The 14,915-nt window shown below is 51.5% G+C and overlaps 6 protein-coding genes across 6 annotated transcripts; 3 read left to right on the top strand and 3 right to left on the bottom strand.

The window, feature by feature from the left end:
• Positions 1 to 181: 181 nt before the first annotated feature.
• Positions 182 to 2,102, bottom strand: LCP9604111_6400 (cytochrome P450; the record flags this gene model as incomplete). Its single annotated transcript, XM_039074318.1, has 6 exons — positions 182 to 678; positions 769 to 1,389; positions 1,451 to 1,519; positions 1,583 to 1,667; positions 1,730 to 1,855; positions 1,914 to 2,102. The coding sequence occupies 6 exons, from the start codon at positions 2,100 to 2,102 to the stop codon at positions 182 to 184; spliced, it is 1,587 nt and encodes a 528-aa protein (XP_038927450.1).
• Positions 2,103 to 2,510: 408 nt separating this feature from the next.
• On the bottom strand, positions 2,511 to 5,462 carry LCP9604111_6399 (snoRNA-binding rRNA-processing protein PWP2; the record flags this gene model as incomplete). The annotated part of the gene is made up of 5 exons (XM_039074315.1): positions 2,511 to 4,332; positions 4,387 to 4,634; positions 4,683 to 5,178; positions 5,246 to 5,358; positions 5,445 to 5,462. The coding sequence occupies 5 exons, from the start codon at positions 5,460 to 5,462 to the stop codon at positions 2,511 to 2,513; spliced, it is 2,697 nt and encodes an 898-aa protein (XP_038927449.1).
• Positions 5,463 to 5,823: 361 nt separating this feature from the next.
• Positions 5,824 to 7,334, top strand: aspC (septin CDC12; the record flags this gene model as incomplete). The annotated part of the gene is made up of 7 exons (XM_039074314.1): positions 5,824 to 5,865; positions 5,934 to 5,947; positions 6,008 to 6,050; positions 6,109 to 6,271; positions 6,345 to 6,655; positions 6,707 to 7,215; positions 7,265 to 7,334. 7 exons carry the CDS (start codon positions 5,824 to 5,826, stop codon positions 7,332 to 7,334), a joined length of 1,152 nt encoding a protein of 383 aa, XP_038927448.1.
• Positions 7,335 to 7,704: 370 nt separating this feature from the next.
• On the top strand, positions 7,705 to 8,913 carry LCP9604111_6397 (WD40 repeat domain-containing protein; the record flags this gene model as incomplete). The annotated part of the gene is made up of 4 exons (XM_039074313.1): positions 7,705 to 7,759; positions 7,831 to 8,172; positions 8,251 to 8,832; positions 8,891 to 8,913. 4 exons carry the CDS (start codon positions 7,705 to 7,707, stop codon positions 8,911 to 8,913), a joined length of 1,002 nt encoding a protein of 333 aa, XP_038927447.1.
• A 707-nt stretch (positions 8,914 to 9,620) lies between these two features.
• Positions 9,621 to 11,125, bottom strand: LCP9604111_6396 (ACT domain-containing protein; the record flags this gene model as incomplete). Its single annotated transcript, XM_039074312.1, has 3 exons — positions 9,621 to 10,578; positions 10,639 to 11,033; positions 11,081 to 11,125. The coding sequence occupies 3 exons, from the start codon at positions 11,123 to 11,125 to the stop codon at positions 9,621 to 9,623; spliced, it is 1,398 nt and encodes a 465-aa protein (XP_038927446.1).
• A 1,646-nt stretch (positions 11,126 to 12,771) lies between these two features.
• On the top strand, positions 12,772 to 14,825 carry abr1 (multicopper oxidase abr1; the record flags this gene model as incomplete). The annotated part of the gene is made up of 3 exons (XM_039074311.1): positions 12,772 to 13,104; positions 13,153 to 14,735; positions 14,786 to 14,825. 3 exons carry the CDS (start codon positions 12,772 to 12,774, stop codon positions 14,823 to 14,825), a joined length of 1,956 nt encoding a protein of 651 aa, XP_038927445.1.
• Positions 14,826 to 14,915: the final 90 nt, after the last annotated feature.

The raw sequence follows: 14,915 nt of genomic DNA, 5'->3' as shown, positions 1-14,915 counted from the left end.
GTGGCAGTGCTTATATCTATTGCAGATGACTGTACGATGGAACTGAAATCAAACTCAATATTCTTATTTCCTAGTCTGAGATATTTAGATGTAAAGCAAGAACCGCAACATCTTGGTAGAATAAGTATGGCATCGGGCATCGACCTCTGGTAGCCCTGAAAAGTAACATCTCCCCTTCTACTCAAAGCCCAATAGGTCTTTTCCGGAACAGCATCTCCGTAGTCATACTCGGAAGAATATGCTCCCCAACCACAAGATTACTGGGTCTCTTCCCCTGCAGGTCTTCAACGAATTTGAATTCATAGTCAAGAATGAGGCGACTCAGGATTGCCTTCAAAGTATTCGATGCGAAGAACCGACCGGGACATGCCTGGAGCCCGAAGCCGAAATGCATGTTGGTGTTAGTGATCGAAACGAAATAGGCGGAAGATGCGGACTTTTCAGCCTGCATCTCACCAGCACCGTTCAGCATAGCGTCGAGTTTTCCGAGCTCAGGGGTCAGGACAAAGCGATCCCGAGGGTAATGGCACCAGCGAAAGCCGTCGAAGGTGATTGGGTCTTTGACGAAGGCAGCGTCTTTGCTAATCGGACCGGCAGCGAAACAGACGTGTGTCTCTACTGGAAGAACGAGGCCATCATGGAGCGTGATTGGTTCTTTGACGATGCGGTGGAAGTTCACTAGACAACGTAGGTGATTAGAGCATGATACTAACACACTAACCCTGACTGGTTATACGGCGCAGCCATAAGAAAAGATCCGATACTCACATTCACCAGGCGGAGCGAAGCGTTGAGATTCGCGCAAGAAGCTGTCCAGACGGGACTGCTCCTTAAGCGCAGCCTGAGTCGTCCGATACCAGCCATCAGGCAGAGTCCGTGTGATTTCTTCCCGCAGTGGCTCAATGTATTCAGGTCTGGTAACCAAATCGAAGATACAGTGGCACAAGGCCATCGTGCTGGTGTGAGTAACAGCCAGTGTGACCAAGAGCAGCATGTGATGCGCCAGGGTATCCGGTTTGAGGTCCTCCTTCTTTTCCTCGCTCAGATCCATCATCCACTGCAAGAAGTCATCCGGCTTGGTATAATTGGGGTCTTTAGCCTGTTGTGCCAGTCTGCGCTCGTGGATCATCGGAATGAAGAGGTCTTTCGCGAAGCGCAACTGCTTCCTCATCTTACGGACACTGGGGAGGAAGCGCGCTACGATGGGACGGAGGTATTTGGGGACAGGGCGGAGCAGGAGAATGGTGATTCCCACGTTCACGGCGTAGTTGCTTGCGACGTTGAGCCATTCTTCGTTTTCGCGGAGGGCGTCGCCGGCCATCATGCGGGATGTCGCGAGGGCGATTAGTCGGGTGAACATCTCGTTTGGGTTAATTTGAATCCAGGTATCTGTGTTCAGTACCTCTCTGTCAGTATCCGAGTGTTGATCTGCATGGTTGGTCGGTCCCACCTTCGCATCCTGGGAGAGCAGTTTCGAATGCTGTTCGCAGCTCGTCGATGATCCCGGGAACAACGCGACCTATTCGATATATTAGGTCTCTAGCACGAGGCTGAAAATAAGAGAACTAAATGATGTTGGTACCAAGACTGGGCGTCAACTTTTTCCGCACGGTCATAGAAGGTAGAAGGGTGTCGATGATGATGTTGGTGTACTGGCCCAACGCGTTCTGTGAATATTATATTAGCTTCAGCATCTCAACGTAATGTGGTACGAATAAGCTCATGGTACTTCATATTGGGCATGTAGAGAACTGAGTCTCGAAGGAGGAAGATGTCTCAGTTCATCCTGGTATTTCACGGGCAGGACGATGACTTCTCCATCGCCAGTGAGCAGGCGAAATGGACTATCCTTGTACTAGAAATTGCAGAAATGTCAATAGAGGTGAACGCGTGGTTTGCAGTATGCTGCGTACCTTTTCATATCCTTCACTGATCATCGAGGCAGCTTTGGGGTAGTACATGAGTCGATTGATGAAATCTGGTAGATAGGCATTGTACTTGACCGTTGGGATATGTCTCAAACTGGAAGGTGGTGGTCGTCGAAGGAGATAGAGCACTACAGCCAACACCCCAATGAGGGGCCAGAAGGGTAGGCCGGCCATATCGAGGTTGGCTGACGATGAGATCTTGCTCTTGACAGCAGAAAGAGGAAAGGTACTTAGATAAATGATTCTCCGGAGACTTGGATTGTCCGGAATATTGGAAGCGGAGAGATTAAGGAAGGTGTTCGGCGGTAAGAAGAGTAAGAAAGGTAAAGACAGGGTGGCACAGGACACATTCGGATAGTATTAGAAGGTAAGACTTTTTATTTTAAAACGGGACGGCGTTTGCTCAAGGCGAACAGATGGACAAAGGGTCCGTTTGAGGTCTCAGAGAGCAGAACTTGGAGGATATTATTCACACAAGGCCGCAAAGACCTCTGTCTATTTCCTTTTTTGGTCTTTGCAACCAATATACAAAACGCCTGGCTCAGATGCAAGTAGACATACACGAAGAAAACCCCATAGAAATCATTCAAAGCCAACCCAGTCACCTTCTCCCTCGTCAGCATCGACCATCTGATCATCAGGAACCTCAGCATCCTCGGTCTCCATGGCCAACAAAGCACTGCTAGTTTTCTTGTTCCCCAGAACAGGCTTAGAGAGCAGGTAGTTGAGATCGTAAAGGTTCTTTTCCGTCAACCGTTTTAGATTCTCGCGAATGTCATCGACAGCACGCTGGACGGCACGAAGCTCGGTTGCGAATGTGCCTGTGTTATCCTTGAAATAGCGACCATGGCTGCTGAACAAAGACTCAATCCACATGAGGTTGAACTCAAGATGAGGAGTTTCTTCGGCGGCATGTGCTACAAATCGGAGAAGGCGAGGTAAATAGACGGAGGGCACGGAGCGAACCACATGGGGAATATCTGACGGAGGGATCGCTTCATACACGACACGGAGTAGCTTTTGTTCATTCAATCGGAAGGCCATGATAAGAGCTTTGAGGAAGGTATTTTCCTCATCCACAGTATTGGATATGGCAGCTTCCTTGGCAGCATCTAGTGTGGCAAGGATGCTTGACGGTGTGATTGTGATGTCCAGATCATAGGGATCAAAGATGAAGTCAGTATCCAAACTGTAAACAAGGAGTCCTTCGGTAGAGGCGGCGCAGAATGCTCGTCCAGTCGGTGCGAAATCCACAGACGTCACGCGGACTTCTGGGCGTGTGGTGCGCGCACCAGCATCACCGCGTCTCGCGCCAGGAAGAGTGGTATCAACACGATCGTCGTGATCAGACGCTTCGCCAGTCTCGTCAATAAGCGCACGGGGACCAGCTTCGGTCATGTCACGACTGCTTAGGAACTCCTGGGTGCCATCGATAGAGGTGTTGACGGAAACGGTGAACTTCTTGATCAAGGACCCCGTTCCGACATCATACAAGCAGATGTACTTGCTGTTGCCACCGGCCAGAATGCAGCTACCGTCTGCGCTGTACGTGATTCGGTTGAAGGATTTAGTGCCTGCGGCATTGGCAGCAGTACGGCGGTCGGCCACTCGGCGTCCTCCAGAGACGTCATGGCGACCGTCAACTCCTCCTTGCTGTACAGCATCTTCAACAGACCAGAATGAAAGCTGACCGTCTAGGGTAGATGCGGCGACTTGTTGCCCATCTGGGCGGAAAGCCACACTGAGAATGTCTGACATGAGCTGCAGAGGTTCACTGGTCTGTGACCGCCCGAAGATGCTCCAAATGCGAACTGTATGGTCCCAACTTCCACTGACAAGGTGGTTACCATCGGCAGCAAAGGCAAGACTGGAAACCGGACCCTCGTGGCCGGAGAGCTGGTCAAGTAATTGACCGGTCTGCACGGACCATACGTGAATGTCGAAGGAGTCTGGTGAACCAGCACAGATCACCTCTCCACTAGGGTCCACGGCCAACGAGGAGAACGACAGTCGGGATGGTGCTGTGAAGGTTCGGAAGTTACGGTAGCGAATAAGATCCCATGCACGGATAGAGCCGTCCAAAGACGCTGTGAACAACACACTTCCCTTCTTCGCAAACTGACATGCGGTCACTCCACTGGTATGTTCTGTAAAGGTAACAATACAGAAGCCTGACTTGACATCCCAAACTTTGATTTTACCGTCATCGGCAGCCGTGACAATCCTCTGACCGTCCGGTGAATATGCGAGGGCGTTCATAGAATCAAGGTGCCCTTGTTGTTTGAGGATATATGACTCGGACTGCCATTCCCACACCAGCAATTGACCGTGCTTAGACGATCCGAATGCTAGCCATTCGCCTGATTTGTTAATTGTCACAACATCGATATTGCTCTGGGAGACACTAGAGGGGATATATTAGCCACTGTGAAAGGGAGGGTGTCACAGACTGATGTACCTCAATTGATGGATCATGTTGAACTCTGGAAGGTCATAGAGCCCGAATAAACCATTGGAGAACCCTACCACCAGAAGGTTGGTCGGCGCATGGAACGCAGCACAGTTGACCTTGGCGTCGTTCTGCATGAAGAAATCTTTTTTGACGATCCTCCATCGGGCATCGGAAATGTCTTCATTCGTTTCCTCGTCTTTTTTTGAAACATACTCCCAGCGGAAGAGTGCGCCATCTTGGCTGACAGTGTAGATCTATAAGAATCAGTATGTATTCCAGTCCAATTTCCAGTAAGCACCTACCACTTCTTGTGTCGCATTGAAATAGGCAGCCACTACACCCTGTCTGTGTCCCGCCAAAGTAGTCGGCTCGAAACCTTCCTCCGGATCCATGCTCCATACTCGCGCCGTCAAATCCTTGGCGGCAGTGAGCAAGAAGCGCGAATCGCTGGACCATTCGACACTTTCGATGTTGTCAAAGTGGGCAGCAAGATCCCGGTGTAGAACGAACGGGGCAAATTCAATCTCGCCATTGGTTTCGGTACCCGGGGTGGAGGGCGTCTGCCAGATCTGCAGGCGTCTGCCCACGCCAACGGCGAAATGTCGACCGGACGGGGAGAACTTGAGTGCGGACACTCGTCCTTTGAAGGAAAAGTGGTGAATGGCGATGCGCCGGTGGAAGTTGGTCAAAATTGCGCGACCATTTTCATCCACGGTCAACAGAAGATTACCCTTGGGCGTAAGATCGAGACGGTCGATGTTGGTACGGTGCGAAAAAGGCAAGGTATAGGAAGTATTTCTATAGAAGCAATTGTGAGCGGGCTGGTTTCAAATCACCGAATGAAGGACTGTCGGGCGACACATACTGTACCAGATCGAAGACCGAGACTCGATTGCCTACTGGCGAAAGCAAGCATGTGCCATCGGGAGTAAAGAGAAGATTTCCTTTGCGATATACCGTCCCCAAAAGGTTGGAGAACTAAAATTGAGGGTATTAGTATAAATCTTAATAATCCAGGCTTGCTGGCAATTGCATGCGATCAAGAATCCAAGCGTAGTACCTACCTTGAAGTCTGTCTTCATTTTGGCTGTCGGCGATCTCACAGATCAAAAAATTAGAGATAATTCAACCAGCTACCGTGATAAGGGCCCGCGGATCATCAATGACCCGGACCCGGACCCAATCGGTACTAGTCCGTCAAGCTAAACCCAGATAGGCAAGGTGAGGTATACTCCAGAAAACGAAAGGAGATTCAGGGGGAAGCAGCGACGGGCAGTTCGAGAGAGATCCGATTTCACATTCGTTCCTCCTTCTCCCTTTTTTTCTCCTCAGGAGTCGACTTATTTTCTCTTCTCAATTTGGGTCTTACTCTACACCAGGGCCTTCTTCTTCATCTTCCTTTGTGTTGATTCCGAATTGTTTTTAATCCCCCTATAACCCACCATGTCGACCTCAGAGACCGCCACGCCGATTGGCATTGCCAACGTAAGCTATTCAGAACGCCCGCGTCTCCCTTGTGATATGCTGAAGCTAACTTGCCCTCTTTGATATAGCTCCCCAACCAGCGGTGTGTACCTGAGAGTGATTACAGTGGATACGAGGAAAGGTTCTAATCAAGCTTGTATAGTCACAAGATTGTCGCGAAGCGGGGTGCAGCCTTCACTATTATGGTGTGTCCCACCGTCGGAGGGAAATGATCCGCCCGTGTTGATGCTAAGCTTCGATCAGGTTGCCGGAGAGTCAGGATTGGGAAAGACAACCTTCATCAACACCCTCTTCTCCACCACCATTAAGAACTATGCCGATCACAAGCGCCGCCACCAGAAGCAGGTCGACCGAACCGTGGAGATTGAGATTACCAAGGCTGAGCTTGAGGAGAAGTTCTTCAAAGGTGCGACCCAGATACTCGTGTTGGAGGGCTACGACTTCCGCGTTTCGATAGCTGACGAGGTGTCCTTTTCTAGTCCGCCTCACCGTCATTGATACCCCTGGATTCGGAGACTACGTGAACAACCGTGATTCATGGCAACCCATTATCGAGTTCCTGGATGACCAGCACGAGTCGTACATGCTCCAGGAGCAGCAGCCCCGCCGAACCGACAAGATTGACATGCGTGTTCACGCCTGCTTGTACTTCATCCGCCCCACTGGACACACCTTGAAGCCCCTCGATATCGAGGTGATGAAACGTCTGAGCTCCCGCGTCAACCTGATCCCTGTCGTTGCCAAGGCCGATACCCTGAGCCATGCGGATCTGGTGCGCTACAAGGATAGAGTGAGTGGAACGAGTGCACGAGGGGGAGAATCCGGACTAACCTTTGATTAGATCCGCGCTGTGATTGAGGCCCAGGGCATCAAGATTTACACCCCGCCCGTGGAGGAGGACGACGAGCACGCCGCTTCCCATGCCCGCAGCCTGATGGCTGCCATGCCTTTCGCCGTCATCGGTTCCGAGAAGGATGTCAAGGCCAACGATGGTCGTGTCGTCAAGGGTCGTCAGTACGCTTGGGGTGTTGCCGAGGTGGAGAATGAGGAGCACTGCGATTTCAAGAAGCTCCGCTCGATCTTGATCCGCACCCACATGCTCGACCTTATTCACACAACGGAAGAATCGCACTACGAGGCATACCGCGCCCAGCAGATGGAGACCCGCAAGTTTGGCGAGGCCCGGCCACGCAAGCTCGACAACCCCAAGTTCAAGGAGGAAGAGGAGACTCTGCGCAAGCGCTTCACCGAGCAGGTCAAGGTCGAGGAGCAGCGTTTCCGCCAGTGGGAGCAGAAGCTCATCTCAGAGCGCGACCGCCTCAACAAGGATCTGGAGGCTACTCATGCAGCGTATGTTCCGGAGCGTTGTTTGGTGGAATTCATTGCTGACTTATTCCAGTATCAAATCCCTGGAGCAGGAGATCGAGGGTTTGCAGGGTTCCGGCACCCGCAGCCACGGACGTCGTTAAGATGTTGCAATTTTACCGGGATTCCACCCGGATCGTTCAAAAGGGGAGTAGTCGAACCATGCTCTTGTTTTTTCTTCTCTTTTGAGTACCCTATGTCTTGCCGTTCGCGCTTGGAAGCACCTTTCTTTGGCTTGGTTCGTTTCGTTTGTTATATCCATTTACCGCTGGTAGCTAGCGATGGTGTGTCTACAACTTTGATAATAACTTCTTCTGTATTCCGTATGACAGAATTAATACTTGTGAGCTCGTTCGAAGTAAAGTAGTAGTTTTTTCCCCTCCGATAGGACTCTTTAAGTAGACTTGAAAGTTGAAGCTCTGAACTCCCGCATTCTTTGAACTCCAATTCCTTCTCTCCACCAACTCAACGGCCATGCCCCGGACAATATTCCCAACTAGGCATATCCACACTCTTAAAACACACAATGGTAAAGTCTTATTGTCTAGGGGTTATTACAACCAAATCACCTCCAAAGCACAAACACTGACATTCATCTAGGCCCCGTCAACGCGGTAACATTCTCAAACTCCGGCGGCACATATGTCCTCACAGGCTCCTCAGACCGAGCAGTACACCTTTCGCGCGCCGTTCCAAACAATACCAATAGCCCGACCGTAGTCGAGACGACGACTCCAATCCAAAAATACGAAGCACATGGCTACTCCGTCCTCGACATCGCCGTCACAGCCGACAACGCGCGCTTCGCCAGCGTAGGAGGCGATCGCCAAGTCTTCCTCTGGGATGTAGAGCAAGGCATCACGACGAAACGCTGGAGCGGCCACAACAGCCGAGTCGAAGCCGTGCAATTTGGCGGCGATGGGGACTCCGTCGTAGTAACCGGTAAGAGTCCCCTTATCCCCACACTCTTCCCTTCCCTTCCCACCTAGCATCCTAATCTAACGTCCTCCCTCCCTCCAGGTAGCGCAGACACAACAATCAACCTCTGGGATACCCGGTCCACAAGCTACAAACCCATCCAAACGCTCACGGAAGCCAGCGACACGGTCTCCACACTACACGTACACATGCCGAGCTACTCAATAGCAAGCGGCAGCTACGACGGACACGCACGGATCTACGACGTCCGCACGGGAAAGACAACCGTCGACGTCCTCGCGCACCCGGTGACAAGCGTGCGCTGCTCGAGCGACGGGAACGCGCTGCTGGCGTCGACGCTGGACGGGTATATCCGCTTGCTGGACCGCATGGATGGGAAGTTGCTCAATGCGTTTGGGGGCGAGAAGGCGGTGGTCGGTGGGATTGGGAAGCCGCGGTATTCGTATCGGAATGCGGAGCTGCGCGTGCGCTCGGTTTTCGCGATGGGGGATGCGGTCGTGCTGAGTGGGAGTGAGGAGGGGGTTGCGGGGGCGGCGGCGTTTGCTTGGGATGTTGTTAAGGGGGAGGTTATTGCTGCTGTGCCGGTTGGGGAGAAGGTTAAGGCTGTTAGTTGTGTGGCGTGGAATGAGGGTGTAGGGGATTGGGCTGCTGGATGTTCTGATGGTGAGGATAAGGATTGTGTTGTTTGGCGGGTTGGGATACTTGCTGACTGTTGGTTTAGGTACTGTCAGGGTCTACGGATGAACTTGTCTCAGACAGGTCTCGGAGTCATCCTCATGTTGACGTTAATATCACGAACCGCGTACGCGCCGCATTATGCCACTGCCGAAACGACGATAGGGTGGAATCCGATATGGACTAGCAGGTCTGTGTCGGCCTCACTACCCTCTACCATTTTCGTTCAATTTGAGGCTTCAATGGGCTTGGTGATGAGCACCTCTCAATTGCAATCCAGGCGATGCGGCTATTTTGAGCAAGGCCAGAGCGAAGATCGGTAGAAGTACATCTGCAGACCACCAGACATTTACTACGTTGGTCCAAGTCTTCGCCTGCAGCGAGGATAGTAGAGAGATGTTGGAGAAATTTGACCTGTATGTCTGTCCAGCGCTATTATATTAATAATGAGATATGAAATAATAAGATAATAATCTCAATTTCTGCTATTTCTGTTATTTGAGATCGTTTTATCTTAAGCTGTGCTGTTGGGTTGAACACATGATGGTGCTACTCTGGAGATATATATCGTCAGACATGACTACCATTTTACAACAATTTCATCTCAAACCGACGTAAGTAAACATCAGACCAATAAACTCAAGCAATCCATGACCAAGTAGAGCTATTCATACAAATATTAAAACAAGCGAACTTTTACTACCCATACACCACATCAACACATGAACACATAAGTCATATCCTCTGCCATCCACAAAGCGCAAGAAACCCGCCTCTCAACCCTGCTGCGGACTATCCGGCGGAGTCTCAGACTCCAAGCAAAGACCATCAAGCCTAGGCGACTGCATCTTCTCCTCCTCGAGCGCATCAATCGCCCTCCTAAGCTCATCCTCGCCAACAATAATGGTACCAGCGCGCGCGGTACTCAAGAAACTAATCTCGACCGCATCGGCGACATCCACATCAGGCTGGAGATGGTGCGTCGAGGATGGCAAGGGCTGGAGCGCATGGGATGATTTATCGAGCGAGACGTTCGCGAGCCGAGTACCGACCGAATCGAACGTCCTCGCGGAGCCGAGGCCGCCGACGGCGCTTGGATTCACGGTAGCTGCGTCTGCGAGACGACCCGCCACGCCGCAGACGATACCTGAGGCTTCGAGGGGCAGGTCGCGGAGGTCTAGGGTGATGGGGATGAGGTGGTCTTCCTTGGACCCGAGGAGGAGGCCGGAGCCGTCTTCGTAGTCGCGGAATCCAGTTTCGGAGGTGGAGTGGCGGGCGAAGCGGGGGAGGAGGCGCTTTTCGAGGAGGAGGGAGGCGGCGGGGTCGAGGGCTGCGAGGGTTAGGGAGAGGAAGCGGGGTTCGTCGACGAGGAGGACAGTGGTGAGGGCGTCGCGCAGGATGGACATGGAGGATTCTTGGCTGTGGTATTCGTGGTGGGCGGCGCACTGGACTAGGCGCAGGGAGTTGTCTACGGAGGGGGTGATTTGGTGTTTGCGGAGATTGTTGAAGGTGCGGGTTTGGAGCTCGCCTAGAGTTGAGGGTGGGGGTGTGCCCGGTGGGATGAGGTCGCTGAGTCTTCTTTCGATGGTAGGACTGAGCGGGTTGGTGATGAAGGCTGCGGAGGCGTCGTTGAATTGGAAGCCTCTTTTCTCTAAAGCGGACATCACGCTTGCTTTGCTTTGCTGGGGGACTACGATGTAGTCGGAGAAGTAGGTTGAGATGAAGAAGATGGATCTGGGGAGGTTAGTATGGGTGTTTTTTATATAGGGGATGGATATATTAGGCTTCACATACATGCCGGCCAGGGCAAGTGGACTGGTCAGTTCCAAGACTCGTTTTCCGGCCTCGAGGCCTTCGCCGAGCACTTGCATGGGGATATAGTCATTCTCGCTCACGATCAGACAGGACCGGAGCGACCCATCCAACTGGTCGAGTTGGTCCATGACGGGGACAAAGTATTTGTCGAGCAGGCGTCTTGGACACATGACGGAGACTTCCACTGGCGTGATGGACACGTTCATGAATGCAGGTGGTTTGTACGAGCCATCCTCAGAAGCATTTTCATAATCAAATGCATGGTCTGTCTCGTCTTCCAGTGGAGGGACTTCATCGAAAATGAGTCCTAGAACAGACTTTAAGAAGTAAGGATACAGCTCCAATGGGATGTGCACCAGCACCACACATTCCTCCTAGCATTAGGTTAGTAGATGTTGTATGCCGAATATGAATGACTCACTAGGAAGTGCACTTGTGCATCGATGAGGGTGATTGATTGATCCATATCACGAGGTCAGGGTATTGTGAAGCAAGAGATGTTTGAATAAAGAACCAGCTATTACGCCATTGAGGCTCGATGATGCTATCTGGGGTGAGCAAGCGCCATCCAGATATGTCGTCAGTGGCAGTCAAGATTGAGAATAAGATTTGGGACTGTAGATCGGCCGACGGTCTCTTTGACTCAGACTCTGAAGAAAAAAGAAGTGAAGATAGTGGCAACCCCTCCTCCTCTTCAACTTCTCCCCCTCCCACTTTTTCCCACGTTATCGCCAGCGCTTGACTAACACTAAATCTCTTCGTTTTACTCCACAGCTTATCAGACTGTTCTCAATTAGGGAGACGCTCTCGTGCCTGGGCGTTTTTTGTGGGCCTTGGCCTTCTACGCCGATGTTTCCCGGCTGTTCTCCTATCAGACAATACGATGTAGATCTTCTGGGATCATGTATGGGATGCAGGACTCCAGACAGGGATCTGATTTGTCTAGGGTAACATCTCCAGTCAATCTCCCGCTTTTCCGGGGATACACGATAGCAAATGCGCTGAAGCCATAGACCTTTTTTTTTCTTTGCCGCTCTAACAGAAGAGATTTCACTGCAACGTCACACAGCCCGATTGGGAACCTCCGCCTTATCGCGTCAGGAGTTCATACGCCTTTTGCTTGACGTCTACTTGGATGCTTTATATTCGATTTGCTTAAGTTGTGCTGAGGATAATGTTGGACTTAAGGTTATTTTCAACTTAAATCAACCAGCGAAAGTCTATATGTGAGGTATATTACAATTTAATAAGAAACCCCCAGTTATCTTTATTCTCGGGGTTTATATGACTCGCTAATGCTTATATCGTCGATTCGTCAAAGGTTGTACATAGAAAGGCCGTATCAAGCATATTCCGCCCTTTGCCGCAGTTTCCTTAGAGAAAGAGCTTACAGGTGAAGAAGGAGAAGATTTCTACAGAGAAAACATATAAGAGACTACTAAGAGACTACAACTAGATAGATAATCCGTTTGCGGCGACTATTCTTCTTCATCATGATACTCCACAATATTAAACCTGTCAAGTCACAAAGGTGTCAATCCATGCTGTGCAAGTTCTATACATTATTAGAACTTCCGGTTCGTGCCATGCTTACTCTAAACGAAGCCTTGAGTCGAGTACGAGTGCGACTCGAGTATGCCCCCCTTGCGTGGCGGTTAGAAACCGTCTTCCGGTTCGGTGAACTATCTACATTCCACCCTCCCAACCCCCCAAGGGCATTCTTCAACAGGAAAAAAATGGAAGCTCAGGGTCCAGCCTGATACTGCTCTACTACGTGTTTATTATCCCAGCCTTCAAGTCGTGAATGAAGGCACGGCCAATGACATGACACCCCCGCGAACGTCGAAATGAGATCTGATTTCAGCAGCATACTCAGGCCCCTGCAGATCGACAGGACCACTTTGTTATTCTATCGCCATGATTGAAGAGGCCCCATTTCCAGTCTCTTCCGGTCGACATCCAGCACAGCGGCCGACTTGCGCCCATTCGACAACCGCGTTCTTCGACATTCGTTTTTGCTTTCTTGATTCGGCCTCGACTGCACTCGTTTGGCGGGTTTTACGATCCTCCTGAATCAGGCCAATCGTCTTTCGCTCGTTCAATACTGCCATAATGGCCAAGTTTAGTTTGTTTGCGCTGGCCACCTGGGCTGGTCTAGCCGCCGCCAAGGACGTTTACCTGAAATGGGACATTACTTGGGTGAATGCTGCCCCGGATGGGTTTGAGCGCCCGGTCATTGGTATCAATGGCCAATGGCCCTGCCCGCAGATCGATGTGAACTTGGGTGACCAACTGATCGTCGATGTCTACAACCGTCTCGGAAACGAGTCCACGGCTATCCACTGGCACGGCATGCGCCAGCATGGCAGTGGAGTTATGGATGGCGCCGTTGGAGTCACTCAGTGCCCAATTGCCCCCGGCGCACACATGCAATATCACTTTGATGTGGGTAATCCCGGTGGAAAAGATGAACATATGCTAACTGCAGGACAGGTCAACCAAACTGGAACATACTGGTACCACTCACACAACGCGGGCCAGTACCCCGATGGATTCCGTGGTGCTCTGATTGTCCACGACCCTAGCCCTCCTTTCCACTATGACGATGAATTCACACTCACTCTGAGCGACTGGTACCACAAGGAGATGCCGGAGCTGCTCGGTACGATCACTGCGGCCTCCCATGGCCAAGAGCCCCTCCCTGACGCGGCATTGATCAACGACTCAACCAACACCAAGATCAAGGTTCTGCCCAACAAGACGTATCTGGTTCACATCATCTGCGTTGGAAACTGGCCCGGCCACTTCTGGGTGTTCGATGGCCATGAGATGACTGTCGTGGAGGTCGACGGCGTCTATACCGAGCCCTACCCGGCTGGAGACAAGTTCCTGCGCGTTGCGACTGGTCAGCGAATGAGTGTCTTGATTAAAACCAAACCTGATGCCAGTCAGAACTTTGCTATTTGGGATACCATGGATGTCAACATGATGTTCATCTTCGAAAATCGTACCATCCCGGAGAACTACAACCCCAATGCTACCGCCTGGTTGGTGTACGACGATGCCAAGCCCCTACCTCCGCCTCCTGTCTTCAATAACATTGACGCCGCAACGGACTTTGTGGATGATGTCCTATTGGTACCTGCCGACCATGAGCCCATCCTGCAGCCCGTGGACCACCAGATCATTTTGGATACCGCCGCCGGTCTGGTAGACGGTGTTCCGCGCTTCACTGTCAACGGCAAGACGTACATCGCCCCGAAGGTGCCATCGCTCTACACTGCCAACACCGTCGGTCCCGAGTTTTCCTCCAATCCCGATGTATACGGCCAAGTAAACCCCTTCGTCGTGAAGTACAACGAGGTCGTCGAAATCATCATCAACAACCACCACAACAACCTGCACCCATGGCACTTGCACGGTCACCAATTCCAGGTTCTGCAGCGTACCCCAGTTGATGGCGGCTTCTACACGGGTCTATCGAGCAACGTCTCCAACACCCCGATCAGACGCGACACCATCATGGTCCAGAACAACGGCCACACCGTCATCCGCTTCCGCGCCGATAACCCAGGTGTCTGGATGCTCCACTGCCACGTCGAGTGGCACGTCGAGACTGGTCTCATGGCCACTATCATCGAGGCCCCCGAGACCTTCCAGCACAGCTTGCACGCTCCCCCGCAGAGCCATTACGACACCTGCGCTGCCTACCCTCAAGGCGTCAGCGGAAATGCTGCTGGTAAAAATGGTCTTGATCTGACTGGGCTTGACACCACACCTCCCACCACCAATCACGGCGCTCTGTATACTGCCACCAAGGGCACAAATGCTCCCGCTGAGGCGAATCAACCTCAGGGATCGTCCCAAGCATCGGTGCCGAAGCCATCTCCCAGTGCCAACACAGATGGTTACTGGAAAGTCCCTCACACTGATGTCTACGTCGAGCACCCCGACAAACCGCACGACCACCACATCACTATCCACGAGGAGTCGACCAAGGGCCCGTGGCCAAACCAGAATACCTATAGCGGCTATGTTATTAATAACGGTCACAGCTCTCCCATCAAAGACTCTAAGTGAGTACACTCTAAAGGCCGAAATGTGCTCATCAACTAACTCTTTTCAGTGATGATGATATCCTGGCTGAGATCAAGGATTGGGAGTGATGCCAGCACCTGTGATATGATATTGCGTCTTTTTAGAGGTTATTAATGCTTGTATATCAGATTTTCTTTTCTACTAATTAATCTAATGCC

The sequence above is a fragment of the Penicillium roqueforti genome (genome assembly GCF_015533775.1).
Source record: "Penicillium roqueforti strain LCP96 04111 chromosome Unknown scaffold_17, whole genome shotgun sequence".
NCBI classification, from domain to species: domain Eukaryota; kingdom Fungi; phylum Ascomycota; class Eurotiomycetes; order Eurotiales; family Aspergillaceae; genus Penicillium; species Penicillium roqueforti.
The sequence above is the reverse complement of the archived record's forward strand: the minus strand, read 5'-3'. Positions and strand labels throughout refer to the sequence as shown.